This window comes from Meleagris gallopavo, chromosome 1 (assembly GCF_905368555.1).
Source record: "Meleagris gallopavo chromosome 1, MGAL_WU_HG_1.1, whole genome shotgun sequence".
Classification (NCBI taxonomy): domain Eukaryota; kingdom Metazoa; phylum Chordata; class Aves; order Galliformes; family Phasianidae; genus Meleagris; species Meleagris gallopavo.
Window position 1 is genome coordinate 172,216,335 of NC_139404.1, and position 24,708 is coordinate 172,241,042.

Genomic DNA, 24,708 nt, shown 5'->3' on the forward strand with positions numbered 1-24,708 from the left:
TACTTACTCTGATCTGTGCCATGGATCTAAACCATCAGTAATATTGGTAAACCATAATAACTGGTAATCAAGACATCCCTGAGAATGGGCAGTTGCCTTCTTCACTTCTTAATTAAAGAAATAAAATACAAAACTACTCTGAGAAAACATTCTGTTTGCAAGTTTAAACATTAAAGTTACATAATGTCAAGTTACATATCTTTTTTTTCTTCACTGAACCTTATTCATTTCCCTTATATGTACAAATTAATTCCAATGTTCAACCCAAACTTACAAGTCTTTAAACATTATGGCAATAATGATTACACAAAGTGGAATTTTTCCTTTTCCCTCTTCTGTTAATCAATTAAAGACAACATTTCATAAACTAATACTAAAGTGTTGACATAGATGTCAAGGAACTTCTGACTACTCCTGAACAAATCAGGTAGTTTCACTCTACTTTTAACCCCCTATCAGCTTATCCTGCTGATGTTCCCGATGGAACTTCTTTAACAATCTAGAGTGCCTCAGAATTCTAAGAGAATCATTTATAGCTTTGCCTGATATAGGTATAACACCTTCCCTATGAGATCACAGAATCACACAGGTGTAGGGGTTGGAAGGGATTTCTGGAGATGACGAAGTCTATCTTCCTGCTAAAGCAGCTTCCCTACAGTAGGTTGCACAGGAAAGCATCCAGGTGGGTGATACCTGTAGCAGCTGTGATATCATCAGGGAAATATACTTTATTACACCCAGTGAAGTTAAAAAAAATATATATCTGATAGAGTATTGTCAGTTGTAATGTGTGACTTATTTAATTATATACATGAGTACAAGGAGAATTCCCCAAATGAAATACATCTGAGACAATTACTAGATACATATCATGAAGTGCTTGAGAGCTTTGATCAACAGGCACTATCTTCAAAAGGTCAGAGGACACTCTCATTCTGTGTAAATGGTTAACTCACAATTTTCTCATGGTTTTCTCATGATTTAGCTTGCATAGAGAAGCCCATAAATATTATTTTAGATAGGAAATAGATCTTTTCCTTAGGATTACGCAATCAAGACTCCTCTAAAAAATCAACCATCTTGGTCACGAAATCTTTTCGAATACTAAAATTAGGACTATTCATTATTTTTTAGATAATCTCATACAAAGTGTAGGATAAAGCAATGCAGGTCCTTGTATTTCCAAAAATACTTGAGTTAGAAATAGTCCACCTAACTGCAATAACACATTCCTTTGTATATGCTGTACCCATACATTTTTCTTTCAGTAACAAAGATCAGTTTTTTCTCTTTTTTTTTCTTCCTCCTATTTCCCTTCCTGAAAGAACTCCCCATGGTAGAAATGACCAGATCCTTCTGAATTTCTCTTTTATTCAAAATAGCTTCAGAATTTGTCTGCTTGACTCTTTTGTCCAAAATATGGAACAAAACTCAGGCCCCAGTGACACAAGAAAGACCACCACCAAACACTGAACTGTTCCTGATTTCCACAGGAATTCATACACTGCTTTTCCAGTCAGGAATGGTGGGAAAAGGCTCTGCCACCCTTCTTCCTTAGAAGAAGCTGCACGCAGATTTCCCAGGTCTGGTAGCACGTAGGCAGTACCTACACAACTACTGCAGCACTGAAGCTATGATTCTAGCATTCAAGAGTTTTGTTCCATGCTTATGGCAGCTGATTTTTTTTTTTTCTTTTTCTAGAAACAAACACCAGATGTTTCAATATCAGTACGAACTCGCACATTTTAGGGCAGTGCAGCCAGAGCTGAGAATACCTAAAATCCATTGACCCGGGCTTGCTTTGAGAATTCTCCCCCAAGGGGAAGGAACGGGGTGCATAAAGACAACCCTACACCGCTCCACCAGCGCACAGCAACCGACCCAAAGCACCGCCCCTCCCCTCACGCAGAGGCTCCGAGCGCACCTCAGACACGAGCTGCCTTTCACCGAGCGCGTCCCAAATCCCGCCCGCAACACCAACAGCCTGCTCACCGCCCGCTGACGATGGCCCCACCCCCCCGCCAACGAGGGCATTCTGTGAGATGTAGTTCTGTGCCTTGAGGGGCGCAACTACGAGTCCCAGAGCGAGCCGAGGTGAGGAGACCAGGGGAAGGCGGAGCCGGCGCCATTTTGAGAGTGAGGGATTGCCCTCCGCTCCCCTCCCCCACCGCCGGCCGGGGGTGCTTCGCTCGCCGGGACGGCGAAAGACGGGCTGGCGGACGCCCGTGTCTTGAGGTTGGTTTCCTCAACCGTATGTGGGCGAGGGGGAGAGAGGGGTCAGTAGGGGGAGGTGGGCGCGGGCGCCAGGAGGCTGGGTGGGGATGGGGGAAGGGGGCGGCTGGCGGGCGGTACCCTACGCCTCCCGAGCGCTGCCGCTCCCGGCCCGGCCGTGCGGTGCGTCCCTGAGCGAGAAGGGCCCGGAGCGCTGCCTCCTCCGTGCCCGAACGGGCAGATCCGGGCCTTCCCCTAATCTTCAACTCTGCCACATGCGTCCTCTTTTTTTGCATTAGTGAATTTATTGTAGACGTGGAGCTTAAGGCCGTCAGTTACTTGCTGGAGTCGTTTGGCAGGTCGAAGTGGTGACATGGCGTTTTAAGCACTGCCAAGTGGATCGTGTGTGCAGCTCGGGTTCGGTGCTTCCAACCGTATCTTCAGTGCCACAGAGCTATCAAGCTTCCCAGGGCAGTGATTACGACCTTAAGCTGCTGGAGTTCAGGCAATGTTTGGGCGGTGCTCTCAGATATATGGCCTGGTTTTGGGGTGTTCCTTTGTGGAGCCAGGAGTTGGACTCAGTGATCCTTTTGGGGCCCTTCCGACTCGGGATATTCTGTGGTTCTATTTTGTCCCCTTCAAAAGGCAAGACCATAAGGTAGATTGCACTTTCTCAGTATGTACATGCTCTGAGAGTGCAGGTGAAAATGTTTTTACATGCAGTTTATCTTTCCCAAAGATCATCTGAGCAAGCCTGCTGAAAATTAGAAAGAAAGAGTATTTCTTGTGTGGGACAGTCACACAGCAGTATCCTCCATCATGAGAGAAATTCTCATGCAGCAGGTAGCTCACATGTTCCTTAACTTTCATTTCACAGAAGAATATGTGCCTGCCTTGCTTTTAAGCCCCATTCCACAAGAGAGATGAGAATAGAAATGAGGGTAAAGCAACTTTTCAGAATCACAGAATTGCAGGATTTGGAAGGAACCTCTGGAGATCATTGAGTTCAGTGCCCGCACTAAAGCAAGTCTCCTACAGCAGGTTGCAATGTTTCTGAATAGAGATAAAGTACCATTTTTGAGTAGTTGGGGGGATATAGGCATATATCATGCTTGCTTTCTAATTTGCAAAAGGGGGAACTGAAAAGCAGATGTGTGAGAAGCAATGTGTATGTCTTGAGAGATGGAGAAAGTATGGTATCCAGAGCAGCATCCCAGTAATACCAAGAAGTATTGTCATGCATGGCTTTGTTTTTCCACCGTATGGCAATAGTGCTATCTTCCAGTTATCAAAATGAAATAGAAACAGTAAAATATCCTTGGCGTAAGCATTTTCTGACTCTCTTTTTCACTTTGTACAGTAGGTGAGAAAGTGTCCTGATAAACACCCTGTCAAGTTTTACACATAAAGTTGAAATGAAGAGTATTACTTACAAATCTTCCTTTGATGTTATCTACAGATCCTTTTCAGACAGAGAGAAAGAAAGAAAAAGTTGTTTCTTGTTGGAGATGATGAGCGTGTAACATTTGATCAATATTAAGTCTTTAGAAAGCTGAAATATTCCACAGTTGACAGAGAGTAGGAGAATAAATCCTCTGGTAGGATAAATACTTTCTCATTTAATACTGTGTTTGTTATTCTGCACGGTTTGCTAAATATACTACTTGGCACTTAATTTATGATGACTTTTGCTTTTCACTGTGTTACATATAGACTTTTAGAGTGCTAAGGAAAATCAAACTATGGATAATGGATGGGGCAATGGCATGACTGCATGTCACACTGATCAGAACTATATGACTTTATGTTTTTAATTGTTCTCGCTCTGTCTGTCTATCATTCTGGAACTTACTGCCTCATTCTTAGATTGTAATTCATTTGGTGCTCAGATTACCTTTTCAGTTTACTTTAAAAATATGCAGCCATGTGGTTTTGATACCTAATGAAGGTCCTTAGTTGTTCTGTAACCAGAAACATAATGTCAGATTGTAAACTTAATTTTAAGCCTTATTTAACCAATACCAAGTTAAAGATGTCATCCGATATCTGTTTTATTGGTGTAAAATGAATTAGCTGAGTTCAGTTCCTGTCGCAGAAAATAATCCCAGTGTCTGAAGTATTTGCATTTTTATTGGTTATCTTAGCAGTGATGTCAGGCATTAGTTGGTGCTTTGAAATTTGGCACATGTTAATCCTATCCTGGAGATCTGTAATGCTTGGCAGATTAACAAAGGTCAGTGGAGCACAGAAGTTGTTGATCTAACTTATTTTCAAATATAAAATTCATATGAAGAAAGATTTGTAAATTAAGATACAAAACATGACTGCAAGACTGGTTCAACACTAATGTGTTTCTCATGTGTAAAGATGTTTAAACAAAATTGCCATGCTACTAAACAAGACTTCCAGTATGTATTGCCTGCTTTCCTTCTTCTCAGTGCGTACTTTACATTCAGTTGTGATAATGGAGATTCCGAAGACGCACATCATAGGCCTCAGAATTTGACTTTTTTTTTTTTACTTTGCTTTAAAATTGTTTGTGCTGATAATGTATTAATCTTTTTTTCCAAAGATGCTTCATGCTGAAAGTAGAGTAAGGCTGTTGGAGTGTCAGGATGAAATCGCAACTGAACCGTGTTCTAAAAAGATGAAGTCAACAGAAGGGGCTTTTGAGAACCTCTCTGATTGTGGCAACCAAGGCACTCAAGAAGAAGAGGACCCTGACAGAACATCTAATGATTTGATACCAGTGTGTGTTTCAGATAATGAAGGGGATAATGAACTGCAGAAGCAAGAGAAAATACCTATGAATGTCTTGGGAGTAGCGAATGAAGTGCTTCTAGAAGATAATCTAGAGTTTCATCAAACAGTTGATTCTGTGATTGTGCAGAACATAAATCCTCCATTTGTATCAATAAATGACACTGAGGATGAGGGAAAGGAAGATCCTCTTACTGCGAATGATGTCAATGAAGATAATACTAAAAATAGTTGCAAAGCATTCTCAATAAATAGAAATGAGTCAGATGAAGAGTTTATTACAAGCAAAGAATTTATTGGACCGATTTACAAGCCTGCTGAGTGTAATACACAGGACCAGTCTGGGAGCTGTGATGAGTATCAAAGCAGCGTGGGAGATGGCACGCATGAAAACAGAACTGAAGGAACTGAGGCAGAGAAGTTGCCGGCCATTTCTTCTCCTGTATCAGGAATGGATGATGAACTGGACCAGTTCTACAAAGAAATTCACCAGCTGGAAAGTGAAAACTTAAATCTGCTTCAGGAAAAAGAAACTGAAACTTTTCAGGAACAATATTCTGTGTATAATTGCAGTCAAACATCACAAGAGGATTATCAACATGTATTGTTGGACAGCCTACAACCATTTTATGAGAACGGACAGTATTTCTCTAGGGAACAGGGAAGTCAGAAAATAAGCAGTGAACAGCAGTTTATCATGGAAACAAGTGGCTGGAAAACTGAAAATGCCTTTAATGGACAAATGGAGTCTAATTATTCAGTGCCTGAATTCAGACCTGCCTGGCAATCAAGGGAGTCTTTCATAGTACCTCAGGGGCCTCCTCCTCCTAGACTGACCCATCAGGCACATTTTCAGATACTTAATTCCACACAGCAAAAAACAAATGCTTTTCCTTCTCGGAATGATGAACTTTCTTATGAAAATTACTATGGCTACCACGAAGATCGGGATATCAACTGTCATGGTCCAGTGCGTGATCAGAGTAGCTACAGTGTTGGTCCTACTGATTTCCATAGTACTCAGGTATTTAGAAATGGAAATAATCACCAGAGTGGACTCCAAAGTAATGGTTTCTGTGAAACCAGAAAAGAGTATTGGGAAGAACCAAAAACTTACAGTGCAGAAGGAATTCATAGATTTTCTTTCCTACCTGAGGAGAGGTCTGATTGTTCACAGAAAGTGCTCCTTATCTTAAGAGGCCTACCTGGGTCGGGGAAATCAACGCTATCTCGGTAAGTGATAGGACAAGGAGGAATGGTTTTAAACTGAGACAGGGGAGGTTTAGGTCAGATATTAGGAGGAAGTTTTTCACACAGAGGCTGGTGATGCACTGGAACAGGTTGCCCAAGGAGGCTGTGGATGCCCCATCCCTGGAGGCGTTCAAGGCCAGGCTGGATGTGGCTCTGGGCAGCCTGGTCTGGTGGTTGGTGACCCTGCACACAGTAGGGAGGTTGAAACTAGATGATCACTGTGGTCCTTTTCAACCCGTTCTATGATTCTAAGTGAAGGTTTAAAGGTTGGGAAGCTTATTCAGATTTAAAAAAAAATAATTTTTGAAAAATTTATCAGCAAGCACTTGGCAAAATTTGATATTTGTAAACTAGGTTATTAAAATGCAGTCATTTTTATTTAGCAAAGACATCTGGCTATAAATATTAGAATCACATGGCTTGTTTTTTGTCTCCATTAGTACGAATTTTGATGAATAGAAGCTGTTTTATGTTAATTTTGAAATGTTCTGTGACTTTTATTCTGAAGTTCTCATATGCACTAGTATGTGATGCTCTGCTTCTTTTACTGTCAAATTTCTTCCTTTAAAAAAAATGTTTGGTATAATGTAGCAGGAGTAGTAGTTTTTGATGGCTGTGCAAAAATCTTCAAAGATCATTAGAAGAATTTTGCTTCTCAGCGTATTGGTGAAACTGCGTAGTCCCATTTGTTTTTTTTTTCATACTAATGTCTATACCTTTTTTAAATTTGTGAACACACAAGAAAAGTGTCATTTTTCCCTTAGAAATGTGCTTGTTGAAGCTTCCAACAGAGTTAAAGGCAAGCTCAAACTCCAGTTTGGATTTTCTCCTTTTTTTTTGCCTACTGTAGAAAGCGCATAGGTTGATGAAGAACAAAACCACTGTCTGTAGTAAATGAAAACACATTTCTTTTGCACACAGAAGTTATTTTGCTAGTATTTACTGATTGAGCTTCATCCTGAAACTGCATGTGACAAACAGGACGTCGTTTGTGGTTATATTCCCTTGTATGTTAGCAGACTATTAAATAGATACTGTGATTATATTCTTCCTTGTTGTTTTTGTATAAAGGAGCAACCTTACTGTGTGTGGGTTTTGATTTTATTATTTTTTTTTCTAGTATTTAGGGGGCTGTATCATAGAAGAATATCTACAAGAAACTTCTAACATTTGTACAATTTTGACTCACATTTTGTTACTGATTGTTCTCTTCTGCAAACCTATATTTTTGAAGCTGTGTGTGAGTATTATTACAATAGTTTCTTAAGTAAATGAAAGTAACATAGAAACTAATTGAAGTGGAAAAATACTGCTTTATTCAGTGCAGAAATTGGGTAGTTTTAAATATGAGACTATTTAACATTATCTTTTCCATACTTCGCATGACGAATGGCCTTTCAGTCTTTCTCCAAGTATCACAATCATATTAGCTGAAAAATCCTAAGTATTTTAAGTTTTTTATGAATCTGTGTTCATGCTTTCTCATCTCCTTCTTGTCAGATGAATTACTAATTGCATTTAACAGATGGGGAAGTGGGTGCTGTAAGATCAAGGTCAATCATAGTCACTGAATTTGGGTGCAGGATTTGATCTGTGTGGGACTTGTTTGTCATTGTATTCAGCTGTCTGCAATTTTGTATGTTCAGAACTTGGTTTTAACTGTTAATTCCTGCAGAATCGTATTCCAGGGTCTCAGATACCCAACGGATGGGATGTGCCTGGGAAAGAAACTAAAAACCAGAATTATATAGCATCTGCAGTGCAGACTAGGACAACAAATGACACCATAGCCTTGTGGTGTCATTAGTACTCATGGTATCTTGGTAGTCTGGGCATCTTTAGGAACTTCAGACAAACCTCTAATGCTTGTGCTAGCAAAATCACTGTATAGGTAGAGCACAAAAATGACATATCTTTATGGACCAGGAGTAGAAGGAATTAGTTGCATCTTGCAAGCAAGTTTCCCAAGTATATAATGACAGCAAAGCAGTAGTGAGACTCAGGAATCTTGAATTCCAGTCTGCATTTTTGTGCAAACTGTGGATTTGTAAGTGCAGACACGTTTCCTCCTGCTCCCAAACTTGACGCGTCTGTTCTTAATCTTATAATGAAGTCTGTGTTTTGTTTTGACTTTGTCATCCCACATGCTTGACATCAAAGGCGCGTTTCTTGGAAGGGTCTTCTGGAGGTCACCTAGTCCATCCTTCTGCTTGGAGCGTGACTATCACCATCACTGGATTGGATCAGTCATATTTTTGCCTTGAGAACTTCCATTAGTGCACTCTAAGCTTCTCTGTAGGTTATATGCCATCTGCTCAGCCCTTTCATGTTTTTCCAAGTGCCTTTTGAAGTAGGAAGCCCCGAACTGAACACAGTATTTTAGAACTGATAAGAAGAGACAGAGGGAGGGAATCTTCTGTAGATCCACTTTTTTTCTCCATTGACCACTTTTTCCCTAATTAAAAATAGTGTGTTTGTTCTTCTTTTGATGAGATTGCACCGTTGATTCCATCTTCAGTTTGATATTGGCTATAATTCTTAGATCTTTTCAGTTGGGCTGCTCAACCAGTTACTTTTCATCTGTACTAATGCATAGGTTTCTTTTGCACCAGATGGAGAGCTCGGCACTTTTCCACGTTGAACTTCACTTAGCCCAGTGCTCAGATTTCTCTGTATCCTTCAGGACACTGAGCCCTAATGTTAGGTATGTCTGTCTTTGCTACCAGTGTGGTGTCACCTTTAAGTTCTGCCTCATGATCCAGGTTAATGGTGAAGATGCCCAAAGACTTGATTTCACTGTCAGTTCTGCTACTCTGCATGTACTGACTGAAAATGTCGGAAGCCTTAATACATTCAAAGGGTATTGCATTCATTGCTCTGGCCTCATGCACAAAGCCAGTTGTTTCATCACATAGTACAATCTGGTCTGGCCATTGAAGCATAATTTGGCCGTTGTAAACCCACCCTGACTTTTTGTAACGATCTTAATTTCCTTCACATGTTGGGAAATAGGTTCCAACAGAGTGCACTATGATTTTTCTGGAAGCTGATGTTAGGTGAGGTTGAGCAGCCCGGTTCCCTTGTCTTTCCTCATCTCAAATATGGGCATAGCATTAACCTTTTCCTGGTCACTGGAGATCTCTTCTGATCTCACTGATTTATTCCATGCATTGTTACACGTGTAGGCAGTTGCTTCTGCTTCTGCCCTAAAATTCTAAGTGGATTTCTTGGTTCAGTCTTCCTCTCTTTTCTCCTTAGGATTACCTTGTCCCTGTGTCAGCTGCTGGTACGATCAACATGAATTTGTGTAAAATTAGCTTAATGGGGTTGAAAAAACAAATATTGGCATCATTGACAATGTACGTTTGAAATTAAATCTGTTGTTAGGCCAATATAAGAGAGTATTCCAGAAAGAGAATACTGCTGTTGGAGTGAAGAGCTGCTGGATCTTGGGAGCGGATGGGTTAAATAAGTATTTACAGCTGGATGTAGAAATATTTTTGTGCTATTGTTTCTAATTCTGTGTTTCTTTAAAAATGCTGCCTGTAATAGTGTTAACAGCATCATAGAATCATAGAATGGCCTGGGTTGAAAAGGACCACAAAGATCATCTAGTTTCAACCCCCTGCTATGTGCAGGGTCACCAACCACCAGCCCAGGCTGCCCAGAGCCACATCCAGCCTGGCCTTGAATGCCTCCAGGGATGGGGCATCCACAACTTCCTTGGGCAACCTGTTCCAGTGCATCACCAGCCTCTGTGTGTGAAAAACTTCCTCCTAATATCTAACCTAAACCTCCCCTCAGTTTAAAACCATTCCTCCTTGTCTATTCAAATCATTTACATTGATTATTGAATCATTTACCAGTACCATTTAAATAGCTTAGTAGTACTACAGATTTTTAAAAACTGTTTATTTACAGTCTGTTTTTTTCCTTGTTTGTATGATAAGTTAGATATTTTAAATAACTTATTAGATTCTAAGACATCTTAACTGTAAAGTTATTTATTAAGGTAGGCTAACTGGAATGCAGAGTGCAGAACTGTTTTGAAGAACTAGATTTAAGGCTGGTGCATGGGTGTATGGGGTACGTACATACTAGAAAAAATATGTCTTAGTTTGCTGTCTAGTTAATATGAGCACTTGAACTTCCAGGTGAGTTTTGTGTGTAGAAATGATAACTTGTATTAGATCAATTTTTTTATCTAAAAAAAACCCTATATGAACTGCTATGATTTCTGTATCTGTTTCAGTGTCACTGACCTGTTAGGTTCAGAGGCGAATGTTCTGTTGCAGGGAATGTCCTGCAGTTGGGTGAAGAAGAGCTGGTTTGCAGTGGTTGGTTAATACTGCGACTTGTGCCACACATGTGCGCGTACTGATGCTGACTGATCTGCAGTTTGACTTTCTTGTTAGAGAGTTATCTTCATTGTTTTTCCTTTCCCACATCACAGCAGTGGAATCACCTCTTTATGAGGTTAGATTCATTCTTTGCATAGGTGTGCTTTGTTGTTTCTGTCTGAGTTCATGAGCCTAGGATAAATTTTATTTCCAAATACATCTTAGAAGTGCATAAATTATTCCATGTGAAGTTGATGTTTAAGATTTTACAAGTTGAAATAGCACAGACTCTAAAAGAGACGATTGTTAGACTTTTAAAGTGTTGTTTTACGACTTCATGCCAAAGTTATGAACCAGGCTCTGAACATTGTCATCATAGTTGAAGCTCTAGTTCATAAGCTCATTACTTGGAGATGGTTTGTGTGTTGTATTTGGGGTAAGGATTCTGTTGCCCTATGATCTTTGGTAGTCAGTCTGCCTCTGCAGTTATGTAGTTTCAGGATTATTCTTGCAAACATAGTTCAGTGTATTAAATCTGCTAGCTGGTTATATAGGTTCATAAATTGTGGTATGTTTTGAGCATTGAGAAATAGTAATAAAATATTTCAAGAATAAATTGTGTTTATGGGTTTGCAAGATTCCTAACCCCTTGCAGTGTTTTCTTATTGCTAGAACTGTTGTGGTTTGGAAAATAGAGAGGAATTTGAGTAAATGAATTACTTTACAGAACTCTGAACAGTTTCTGGCAATCAATACGGATGAGTGCCCCACTGATTGCTGTGAGTTCATTCATCAGTTGAAGAATCAGGTCCCAGTTATTAGTTCTTATCTCCTTTATTATGGAAGGCAGCTCTTATTCTCTGTTACACATGCACATGCACTCAGCACACAGGAAGTGTGTGTAGAAGGTGTAGAAGGTAGATCCAGTTGTTTTGAGCATTATTAGCTGGCAAATGTAGAATAGTGAAAATAAGAAAATTGGGCCGTGTGTGAAATCCTGGCAAGATAACTAAGGAAATGCACGTTCCTGTTAAATATTTTAGGTGAAACAGGAATTGGTATTAGAAGAGAATGCTGTTTTTTATGCTGTATGACTTACTGGTGTTTACTTGTGCTCTCCTACCAGTAAAATACATGTCCTACTAAAAGGTGAAGACTTGAACAAAAATATTGATTGAATGATGTCCAGCCAAGTGGCTGTAATTTTGTCGTATCATACTCTGCTTTCTGAAAGAGCACTGGTGTTTATTTTGAGGTAACCTTGTAGTCTGGAAGAGGGAGAAAGAACAAACAGGGAAAAAGTGGATCGGAGGCATCTTTGATCATTTACTTCACAGATTTGTAGTTTCTTCTGTTCCCCAATAATTTTGTTTTTGTTGTTAGAAATCTCCATGCTTTAAAGGCAAGGACAACCAACAACTTAATTGTAGGACAGTAAACTTATAGGAATATAAATAATATAATACAGTGTTTTTAATTTTTTAAATTGTTATTTAAAATTGGATTTATTTTTCTTCCAGTTTTTAATGCAAGTCTCTAGCTGTAACCGATGTAATGTTGGGCCATTCACAGTCTTTAACTATGAGCTCTGCAAGGTCTATTGTTGACATGGCAATACACAGCAGGTTCCTTATGTGGGAATTAAACTTAAGTAGCTCTCCCTGCAGCTATTTATGGGAAAGCTTGGTAACTTAGAACTAACATGCATTTCTTGCCTTGGGCTGTTTGGGATTTGGCCAGCTCTCCTCTGTTCCTGGCACCTCAGCAACAGTGTATCATGCATGCTGCTGGTGCAGTTCTCTTCTTGTAGCCTTTGGGTACAGTGCCTGTTTTTGAGTCTGAGTAGTTGCTGCAATTTGCATTAGGCGGTGGATTCCAGGATGCTCTGTGGCAATGACTGGCTGTTTTTATAAATTAGAATATACTTTAGAAAACGAGAACAGCCACGGGATCAGACTTGTAGATCTGAGTGAAAGGAGAGTTATCTCCGTTTCACAGGATTTTCCTTTAAGCACCAATTTCCAAGGATTTCCTGAAAGTAAGGTTTATGTTTGACAGAACAGAGATTACTCTCTGGGTTGGATTAATGTGGGTTTGATCACGTGTACGGAGTTTTGATATTGCTGATTAACCAGAGGGGTAACCCCTCCTCCCCCTGCAGCTTTGCTCTTTTTGGTTTCTCTGATTCTCAGGTATTTGCTGGGAGTTCCTGGGCAATACTGAGCATGAATTTTAGTTAACTCCAAAAACTAGCTCAGTTATGCCTCTCAGTGGTTTAACTATTGCATTTCATGCCAATGCAAATAGAGAATTCTGGAGAAGTTCAATGAATTTGTGCAATATTCTTTCATCGCTCATTGCAATAACTAATCTAAGCCATTGCAGTAACTAATATAATAATCAGAAACATTACCAATATTATAAAACAGATAAAAAATAAACTTGTTAACAATATACTTTACAACCACTTCCTTTTTGCCTTAGTTGAATTCCCCCACAGTGTCTTTTGTTCTCCATGTTGAAGCTGTTTTCATCTGGCTTCCTGCTGTAATTTTTAGCGTTAGGTTATTCTGACCCACAAATGAAATAAACTTTTAGTAAGATATCTGTGCTGCTTAAAATGGCAGGCCTGAAAGACTGGGTAAATATAAAACTCACACTGCAATCTGCTTTACTTTCTAATCTTTTAGGATTCTAATTTGGATCTCTGCATTTTATTCATTTTAACTGTTTTGTTTTGATTTACCCGATCATTTCTTCCCCTTTCATTTCACCCATCAAACTCATGCTCTGTTGAAAGTCACCGTAAAATGGCATTTCCTCAGGCAGCCAAGCTAACCCACTTTAATAGAGTGATTTCAGTCGTTCAAGAAGTGATTGTTTTTCTCCTGATTTGAAATTTCATACATGCAGGAATAGTAAAACACATACTTTTCCTATCACCGTGTTAACCCTGAAGTGTGAACAACGGCAATTAGAAACTATCTTAAATTTCTTGTCACCTGTTTGACTGGAGCTGCAGTTCTAAAGGATGTGGTTACCCCTGTAGCAGCTCACTGCTGCTACTGGAGGAGGTCTGTATTGATCTTCTTTCATCTCTTCCTTGTACTCGAGTAAGTACAAATGCTAAAGTTTCCAAAAACTGACACAGGAAAAAAAAAAAAAGAAATAAGGGTCACTTTTTTTCTGACTTGTGGATGCAGGGAGTGCCATTGCTGATGAGAAGGTGGGTGTGAGTGAGATGGTGTGGCTCGGATTGGGGCAGAAGACATAGAAATGGAATTTCTATTAGGATGCATACTCTTCTGTAATCCTGACTTCTGTTAGTAGCACAATCCTGAAATTTTATCGTGATCCTGTATTCTTCCCTGAAAATATGGAAATTGCTGAAAACATTAGAAGTTTTCTTTTGCTGTTCCTGCTCAGTGCATACTGCATGTGCAAGTAGCATGAACAGTGGGCAGAAGAATGCTTGTTTAGAGGAAGAACTATTTAAGCATCCAGTTCATTTCTCAGTTATATCCAGGTCCCATGATCAGATTGGTTCCTAGAGATAATTACAGATAAGAACTGACATGGGAAATGTTAATGAATATAATAAATGCCTACTAGGTGCTCAGAACCTATTGTGACAGAGCCATGAAGTAAGTGGCTACAAACTTGTAAGTTAGAGAAACAAGAAATAAAGGAGTAGAGAGAGGGAAAGCACTGCTTTGATTTGAATTGAAATTAATTGTATGCTTACGTTTGTCCAATACAAAATATTTCAAATTCTGCAAGAGTCTCAGAAGTAGGGCACTGATTTATTTTAGCTTTATTGTTTTTTGGGGGGGTTAATAAGAAAAATAAATCCTGTACTATTTTGCATTTCCCTTTTTTTCAATAGTTTTCTGCTCGATCACAGCCGTGATGGCATTGTACTCAGCACCGATGATTACTTTCGTCAGCAAGATGGATATACATACAATGCTGCTCAGCTGGGTGATGCACATGACTGGAACCAGAAGAGAGGTTTGAATGAAATGAAATTCTGTTGAATCACTCTTCTAGTTAGAAAGTAGAAGTAAAGCCTAACGTGCGTGTGCTAATAGTATGTATGAGATGGGGCATGTATGTGTGTGTGGAAGTACAGGAGTGTGTGTGTATATAAATAAAACTGTCAGAGTATACGTATTTGTATTTTAATGTTATATTTTAATCAGTATTTAAATTTGTATTGGATTTTGAAATTGCAGAAGTGCAAATTCTAAGGGCAAAATCTCTTCTGTATGCTCTGACCTGCTGATTTGTTACATCTGAGACTAATATCCTTGTGTCTGAATTGAACATTTTTTGCTGGCGTCAGCAGTGTCCTGTTTTTTCCAGAGTCTTTCCTGATCTGAGGTTTGTCCAAGATTCGTGGAAGAGTTTTTCTGAGGAAAACTTTAGTTTTCTTTTGTTGGTTAACACTTTCATAAAGCAAATAAAGCAAACACCTAGCAGTCAAGGACTGAGTTTAACTGGTAGAGAAGTAGGTACCCAAGGTACATCCATGGAGGATGGGAGACAGGCTGATTCTCCTTTCTGTGGTAGTTTTCTAAGAATCTCTGTACGTGTTTGATTCACTCCAAGGATGGGACAAACCTTTGCATGCATATTAAGACATTGCAGAGTGAGATTAAACAGAAGCTTCCTTCCTGTGTAAGAGGAATGAATCCTTCTTTGCATCAAAAGTTATGGAGCACCCAAGGAAAAAGATGTCTGCAGGACAGTACAAATGTTTTCCCCTTTTCTTCCATTCTCACCCTAAAAAAAAATTTATGATGCACTGGGGAAAAGTTACCAGTGAACAGTGAAGAATTTTTTTTGAGCAGTTATTGGAATTGTAAAACTTGTAAGAAGCACTTTTGATATTGCATCACAGTATTTCAAAGGAAATTATGAATTGACTGGAGAGCAGAAAAGCTGATAAGATTGAGTGACTGTGCGAGGGATTTAGATGAACAGGATTTAACACTCTTGAATGTTTACAAGACAGTGAATTACATATCCTTGATAACAAAGCACATATGCATTTAATTCGTAGATTGGGGGATCAAGTGTGCAAATACAGTAAATGCTAGAATGAATTTGCCATTGTGACTTCAATACAATCTTTCTTCAAAAACTTTTGTAAATTTTGGCCCTTCATTGGCAAATTGGTTATTCCCTTTTTTAATCTTTGTATTCTTTATTAATCTTTCCTGAATGCCGTCTTTCAGGGAAAAATCCTGAAGCCTGTCATGTCAGTCTGTTACTTGTGCAAGGTTAATTGAAGCCAGAACAATATATTGTTCAGTTTTCATGGCTTTCTCCACTGATTCTTAATGCTCTGATAGAACATACTTTATCTTTTTTTTCTGCCTTCCGTTTATGTAGTTACTTCCCACCCTCTTTTCCTTTTGTTTCTTCTTGTTTTATGGATTGATTTCATCAGGATAAATCCCTTGTTCTCAACAATAACTTAGTTGGTTTTTTTCTTCCTTTGGATACTTGCTTCATTCAGTGTACAGACTGAACAGTGTTTGTTGAATGAGTACATATACAACAGATGTGTATATGTGTGTGTATGTATATATATATATTTATACACTGAATAATCCTCAGTACTCATTGTGGATCTCTCATTTGATACATACTGTTTCTGACTCTGTTTAGCAAGACATTATTAATTCTCTTGGAAACCTTTTTACGATACTATTTCTCTATTTTCAGTTTCAGATATTTCAGTTCTGTGTCTAGTTCATCATCTTAAGTTCCATGTGAGCATTGGTGGTATTACATTATGAATTTTTGTATTGGCAACCTAAGGCACAGTTGTTAAAATAACGTGCTATCTTGGATGCCAGACTTAGCAATTTGAACATTCTTTGGGAAGCGTAGTAGTAATAGAACTTCACGTATTCAAAATAAATTTTCACTGTCTTCATATGAGTTCATATCACTTCTGTAAATGATATCTGTGACTTTTGAAACTGACAGCTACAAATTGAAGATCAGGCAGAGTAGTGACCATTTGGAATGTTCGAGAACATTCACCAAAAGATGATCCTTCTTCATATGCAATCATCCTGGCTTATTCATTATTTATCTTACATTTATCTCAACAAAGAGGAATGCTGGAGTCACGCTGATGATTTGATACATACCCCTAACCCAATCCTGGAGCAAGTCTTTGTGCTGAAAGAGGTAGGAGACTATGAGAGGAAGTGGTGCACAAGCACATATGTTAAGTTCAATATGATAATACATATGTCCAGTAATTAGTATGCAGCCAGCCTTGGATCATGCATTTCCTAGTGTACAGGGTTTTACTTTGCAGCCATGGTGCATTTTTTATTCTTGTGCCCTTTTAATGTGTTTTGAAAGGCAGACTAAACTCTTTTTCTTGCAAGGTCTTTGAAATGTGAGATTCTTGACATGTTTGTAACTCACATCATTAATACTGCTTACAACTAAATAAAAGTTAATCTTAAGTTAATCTTTTCATTTTTTTAATCTGTAGTACCAGAGCAGTTGATTTTTTTTTTTAATGGAATTCATCTCAGTGAGATTTCTTTAAACAGCAAAAGAATTATTCTTATGGTTTATGATTTGACAGAGGTCTTACTTTGATTGTAAGATGCTTTAGAGTTCTTGTTAGAGGCACTGAGGAATCTAATGCATGAATCCGATGTACAGCCACATGTTAGAGATCTGCTTCTCCCTCTGGCTTAGTTTCAGGCAAAAAGAACCTAATTCACAAAGTAGTCCTTTTCTAAAGATGCAAACGTAGTGTCCCTTTCTATAGAAGGCAATAGAGAGCTTCTTTTCTAATTTAGTAGGTGAAGGAAATTAAAACAATGAAAATTAAGGTAGAACATTTGTCTCAAAAGTGAGATACTTCAGTACCCTCTCTAGGTACTCTTTTGTAGGAGTTTTCTGCACTTCTGATAAGGATAGCTTAATTGCTATCCTAGTTTCTCTGAAGTAGGTGTAGATGTCAAGCTGATATGATTATAATACTTGAGTTTTTCAATTGCTTGGGTAAGTCTCCTGTATACCATTATGTAAAAGCTGGTTGACATATTCATGCTTTTTAGATATGTTGTACAACCCCCTTCTTACTCATACCTTTTTTTCTCCAGGGACAAATCCTGGTAACGAAAGTTAGGAGTCCTCTCAAAATGCTTTCTGGACTGACTGTGAGGGATTTACAGGAATGAGTGCCTGAGCTCAAGATCAGAGTTAGATTTTGCCTTGGTTGCAACTAGAACAGAGTTGATTTTCCTCATAGTGGATGGTATGGTGGTGTGTTTTGGCTTCAGGAGAAAAACTGTGCTGGCTACACACTGATGTTCAAGTTATTGCTGAGCAATGCTGCACGGTGGCAGGAGTGTTTCCATCTTTCAGCTTCTCATACTGTCCTGCCAGTGTGGGGGCTGAGGGGTAGAAGGAGGGGAGAGAGCCAGAACAGCTGACCTAAACCAGCCAGAGGGATCTTCCATACCGTATGGCATAGGGTGAGGAAACCATAACACCCAGGGGAGCTGGCTGGGGAGGCAGGCGCTGCTGAGGGACTGACTGGGCATTGGTTGTGGGTAGTGAGCAGCTGTGTTGCACATCATTTGTTTTGTAAATATATGCATGTATGTATTATTATCATTACTATTATTTCTCTCTTTTTTTTAGTAAACAGTTTTTATCTCAACCGATGAGTTCTGTTGTTTTTTGTTTTTTTTTTATTTCTCTCCTCTGTCCCACTGGGACTGGGGAGAGGGAGTGAAAGGCTATTTAGTATTTAGCTGTTTGCCAAGTTAAACCTCTACAGGTTTTTTAATGGATCTCACTAATATTTTGGATGTCTGTATGGAGCTGCTGAATCACGGCCTGAACCTCTGATTGATCACCTGAGGCGAGCAGTGAGTCAGCCAGGGGAGCACAGGTGAAGGCAAATCACCTGTGCTGCAGGAAGGAGTGGAGCCTGGCTCCACCTCTCCTAGACCCATTTAAGAGCTGACTGCCAGTGGGGAAGGATCTCTCTGGAGATCTGCTCCATTGGACTTCATCTTGTGAGCCCAGGACAGGGTGAGTGACTATCTCTTGTTACTCCAATATAAATTATATTAGCCAAGCTCCTGGATGTATATATATATATATACCATCTGTATATCCACTGATTATACAATGTCTTTGTATGAATATTACATATTTCATAATATTTCATAACATTTTGTTGAATAAGTGCACTGGCTAGCCATAGGTCCCAGTTATGAATGCACCACGTGCTGCTGGTGAAGTTGGAACCTGAATATGGTTTCATGCCAGGAGTCTCTTTAACACTCGATAGGGCACATACTTGGAGCAGCTCTGTCGTATTGTTTCAACAATTCCCATCTAACCCTTTGTATCAATTCAACACTGCCTCGGTTCTCTGTTCCTTGCTTCATTTCTCTTACCTATTTGCTCATACTATACATTTCCATCTCTACTTTTCATAGAACTGTGTGTTTCAATCAGACCAGATTAATGCAAAAACTTTCTTGCATGCACCTTTTTATTTGAATTATATAATTGCTTATTTACATGCAGTTTCTTTTGTTGCAGCCAAACAGGCAATGGAACAGGGAAAATCTCCAGTTATAATAGACAACACTAATACTCAAGCCTGGGAGATGAAACCATATGTGGAAGTGGTAGGTTTTATTCTGAAATTATACCATCTGTTACAGCTCTGTGAATTTACCTTCATTTGCAATGAGCTGGTCTGCTATGTGAAGAAACATTTTCCTTTCTTGGGTTTCTAAAGACTGAAGACTGCTTGTTGGTACAATGAGTAAATGGTATGGCAGTAGTCCAGAACAGTTTTAGGACAGATGTGATCTAATCTGCTTAGCCTGGAGTGAAAGACAGGTTTGGGGCAAGTGAAATTCAGCGTACTACAATGTATCATTGACTACATTTGTTTATTTTAGTGGTCTTGTTATAACTTCTTGTTATAGTTATTATTGTTCATATTTTATATAATGATGCTACTCATATGAATCATTTTTCTTTGCTTGCTACAGGCTCTAGAAAAGGGGTACAGAGTGGAGTTCCGTGAGCCAGATACTTGGTGGAAATTTGATCCTGAAGAATTGGAAAAGTAAGGTTTATTTTAGATAAATTGTTGTATTATGTATTAAAAGATATAAAGAAACTTGCCCATGTAAATACATATAAGAAGTTTATATTTTATCCAGTATCTTATACTGAAAATGTAATTTAACTATTTGTTAAAATATGCATTTTGAAATACATTAGACATGTGGATGCCAAAATCTTGTCTTCTTCATCCTAGAAGTCAATATTAAAACTTTCTTGGAAGCAAATTAGGAAGTGATTAGCTATTGTAGAAAGTGCTTCTGCTGTAATGAAGAACTTAAGTTATCCTGGGAACCTTGTTGCTACAAAACAAGCAATAAATAGTTAGAATGTAAAAAGAAATTGTTTCTTTAAGAGTGCATCAATAGAAGCCTTATGTTTTCTTTCTTTAAATGTCACTTCATCAGGGAACAGTAGTGCTCTCCAAATCAGGATAGATTAAATAGAAAGTTTGTGTTTTAGGTTATTCTATTGCAGGATTTTATGAAACCATTTCCAATCTTCAGAGCATCTAGATCTTAGAGTATTAATTTTGGACATAAGTTGTTGAACCTGTGGGTTGTGAGAGTGCCTCAAAAGCTGTTGGTTATTCTTGGTAAATTTCTCTTTTGTCTCAGGCAGATCTTCTTTAAGAATCCGAGAGGTACCAACCCAACTTAGGGGATTTTCAGTGATTGAAATGCAATTTATTATTTTCATGGTTGATAAAGTGTTCTCTTACTGTTCACGATTTTATTTGTCTCCAGGTGACTTGGTTTATCACTGTTTGAGCTTTGTAAAATAGCCTCTACAAAACACCAACTGTGTGTGTGTACTACCTGTGTTACTGACTGAGACCTCATTTTTTTGTGTGTTCTTGATAAATCTTCTAAAATGTTCTTCTTTTAGTCATAAGCTACTTGTGATTTATTGTTAGGGATGGAGTCTCTCTCTTTGAGATGAGTTCTAATAAATTTTTCTAGTTTATGATACAGCACTGCAAAGTTAGCAAGGAAGCTGTTACAGTAATCAGATATTTCTAAGATGTTCAGTGTGACATTTCTTTTGCATGAGACAAACTACAATTTTCCAGGAAAATGGGTGTTTTCTCATAAATAGGTAACAAAGTTAAAGCAAAAAGAGAAATGCTATTGTTACCATTGGATTTCCTTATCTAGTCATTAATTGTAAGACCAAAGTTTTTATCCCTAACAAAATGAAAGGAAAGCCCTTGAACTATGAAGTGATTCTACCTTGTGAATTTTCTGGAACTTTTTTGGCCAATCCAGTTGCTTTATGTATTTGAATAGATGTGCGTGGTCAGCAAACTTTGTTTTTTGGGAGTTTAGGAAAAGTGGTGATGTGGTATTTTATTTTGCAGGTTCATGTTGTTGTTTTCCCTATTAGTGTATTTAGGAAATAGATGATAGAGAAGTTATTGTAGTTTGGGGATTTCCCTTTACAAATTTTGAGCTGGACATTTTGTGCACTACGTGGGTAAATACTATCCTAGTCATAAATTCAGAGAACCTGTTAATTGTCTGGAGTTGTGCATTCTAATTCCCTCCTAAACAGGGTCACTGTTTACAATCTTTGTTTCTGCTGTTTGGAATAAAACCAAGCTAGCTTGTACTTTACCTAGCCAAAGTATTTTGAATATATCCTTCTTTTTTTTCTTCTCTTTTCCCTCCCTTCCTTTTTTTTTTTTTTTTTTTGGTGGCACTGTCTGATAGAGATTGTTAATAACATTTATTCAGTACTAGAATATCCTGATATTCTAGGGGTCTTGTGTTTTTCTAGATACCTTTATTAAGTTGTTTCTGCCACAGCCTGCTGTTTAAGAAATCGGAGCAAAGCCTTACTGATAGGAAAAGAGACTAAGTTGACACTAGGTGAATGCCTGATGTCAGGAACATGATAAATGTGCATTCAGTGTCTTTTCTTCCTCATGTTGATGAGGTACATATTGTCTTTAGACTCACTTGTGTGTGACTTTTGCTTTTAGTTTAGTATTCTTCACATAGCTTGTGGAAATGTCTTGACTTCCCATATGTGTGTCTTGTAGTAGTGCTTAAGACACGTTACAGTGTTTAGACCCCTTATGTAAAGGATTTCGTACTTCCAGATGTAATTTTTAAGTAATTCTGAAAACTGCAAGTCAGAACAAACAAGTGGCACGTTGGTAGAAGAGAGATGTTTTAAGAGCTTACTTGGCATTGGATGAAAACAGTACCCTCTTTCAGAAAGCTTTTATGATTTCTGAGTAGGAGGCAGAACATGGAGGTGTATGTTTGATTCAGACTTCTAGTATCCCGTCAAAGCAGTATTTGAGGATAGATGTTAAAGTTTACCTGTTGAATATATAAACAGAAGTGAAATGCAAACAAAGGAAATATATTCATTTTTCCTTCAGTATGATCATAGAACTGCAGTTTGGCACTGGCTTCATTGAACTTGTGCTGATTTTTAGGCAATAATGTTTATGTAGTATTTTATCAATAGATTGGGGTGCTCTGCATGGCAAGATTCTTCTAATATAAAAGCTTTTAATAGTGATGGAACTTGGCTATTATCAACAGATAAAGCTTTCAAAGTATAACTCCCTGCTAGGAGATACTGCTGGTACATGTGTTGATGAAGGATGAGGTGCCTTTATCTTCCTTCAGTGTAGCCAGGCTGCCAAAAAGATTAGGGAAGACATCCCAAAGGAAGATGTGCTGTCTCTATCTTTTTCTAGAGTCAGTTCTGTTGCAGTGCTGGTAATTCTCTGACACTCAGTTTGTGCATTAGCCTCATTGTTGTGTTTTTAGGGAAGGCTAAAATTCTATTAATGTGAATTCTGAGTTGTTATTCCATAGGCGCTGAGGAAATAGAAGCATTACAATGTCATTTCTAATGTCTCAGGTTCTTAATAGGCCAAGTTCTCACTGGAAGCAGTGACTGTTCACTACTTGCAAGAACAAGATGTCTCTTTTGGCTGCTTTGACGCTTTCCCTTATTTGCCTTATCTGTCCTTTTTGTGTCTATTTCTAAATTTGAAACAAGTATCAGTAAAAATAGTAGAAGTATGAGTGTGCAGTTCTTGTTTTGAAAAATAATTTTAAAATGTTTCTTTTCATTCCCCTTTGTTTCATTGATAAGAAAATATTCTGTCTAAGTCTTGAAATCATATAGTTCCATTTTTTTATGCTAGTTTATTTTCCCAAATAATAGAATAATAGTCTATAAGGTATTAATCTCTCTACTCATTAGCTAGTATACAATATAAAATCTTAAGAATAAATAAGGACAGCAGTTTTCTAGGGCTATTTAGATGTGCTGTCCTGGTGAATAACATCCGATTTCTTTATAAAGAAGAATGGCTGTATTGTTTTCTGGTACTTAGTGCTTTCAGTGGTGAATTATTAAAATAAGCATTTATGCAAATTGAATACTGAGAGAATTAGAATACAGTGTAAAAAAAAAAAAAAAAAGTTATAACATTTGAAATTTAAACATTTTAATTTAAATTTGTGCAATCACTTGACTTAGTTGTATGTATGTTTTTCAATTATATAGATTACTGCTAAGAAATACAGGAAAATACATCTGGTTCTTTTAGAAATGAGAAGCAAGGAGAAAAATTGTGAAATAAGTTTTGTTTTTTTTTTTTTTTCTTATGGACTGTAAACATAACCATACCAGGTAATTCATTTAAATTTTTATTTTTGTAGGAGGAATAAACATGGGGTCACTCGTGAGAAGATTGCTCAGATGTTGGAACGATACGAATATCAAATATCCATACCTATTGTCATGAATTCAGAGTTACCTCCTCACAAACACACACAGAGGCCACCTCTGCAGCGGAGACATAGGTGGGGAGGCAATACAGACTCATGGAATTCTTTCAGTATTTCCAGTAACCGATAACACAGTTTCAGTCAGTGATAAAAATCTGTTACTTCCCCTTCTAAAAAAAACGTCACCACCTCCAATAAACCAGTGGATTTTCTGGTTTAAATAGGCCTGGTTCAAGACCATTTCCTTCTGGAGGTTGTTCCTTTAGTGGACTTTCATGTAAATAAAATTGTATATTAAATGTTTTTAAAAGCTATATTTATTACAGTTGTAGTAAGTTTGGTTTCAGTAAAATATTTGATACGAGGTATAGCATAGTCTTTCTACATAAACCTAAAACAAAGATGTTTTCATACAACAAATAACTGTATAGAAGGTACTCTTTAAAGAAGGTCCTGTTAGATATCTTTGAAAACTAAGTCCCAAAAGAAGAGATTATTTATGTATTAATCATTAATTTTAATGATTCTCATTATCTTTGATGAGACTTTTTTTTTTTAAAACAATGATGTCCCGGGTTGTGCTTTTGTTTTAACTCGTAGATATTGCCAAGAACTATTGGCAAAAAGAAGGCATGTATTTTGTGGTTCATCTCAGAAGCTCACCTCTGCTGAAGCAACAGTATTCACCAGCCTTAAACTCTGTGACCTCGATTTTTCTAACTTATTTATTCATTCTCAACAGCAGACTACAGAATATGATGGTGTCTCCACACCATTGACTTTTTTGTGTCTAAAAAACTTAAATTTTATCACTGCAGGCAAAATTAAATCTTTCTTAGTCCATTTCTTTCATCTAAAACAAAGCACTTAATTCATTAGACTGTCAGATCTCATCAGTTGGGATGCATCCATTCAATACAAATAATGGGTATACCTCTGTAATATTGTGTTCTTACTTTGGCACAGCCAACGTGATCTGTTCAGCACATAACAGCAAAAGAACCAGCATGGAGATAGACTAATTTATTACTTTTTTTTTTTTGCTTAAAAACTGATGAATTCATAAGCTTTCACTTTGCTTGCTTTCTAACTGCTTACTGTATTAATAAAATATATTTGTCTTCAGTGTTGTTTTAGTAATTCAGTACAAGTTTTTTATTCTTAAGCTTTTATGCAGATGAGCACTGCTACTAACCTGTTGGCTGAAACAACAACTCTTCAGGTCTGACTGTTTGATTTTCTAA

General features: G+C 37.9%; 1 protein-coding gene across 1 annotated transcript; it reads left to right on the top strand.

The window, feature by feature from the left end:
* Positions 1-1,900: 1,900 nt before the first annotated feature.
* LOC100546441 (NEDD4-binding protein 2-like 2) lies at positions 1,901-24,589 on the top strand. Its single transcript, XM_085216051.1, has 6 exons — positions 1,901-2,235; positions 4,784-6,204; positions 14,449-14,573; positions 19,167-19,255; positions 19,628-19,704; positions 23,396-24,589. The coding sequence occupies exons 2-6, from the start codon at positions 4,784-4,786 to the stop codon at positions 23,592-23,594; spliced, it is 1,911 nt and encodes a 636-aa protein (XP_085072177.1). The 5' UTR covers positions 1,901-2,235; the 3' UTR covers positions 23,595-24,589.
* Positions 24,590-24,708: the final 119 nt, after the last annotated feature.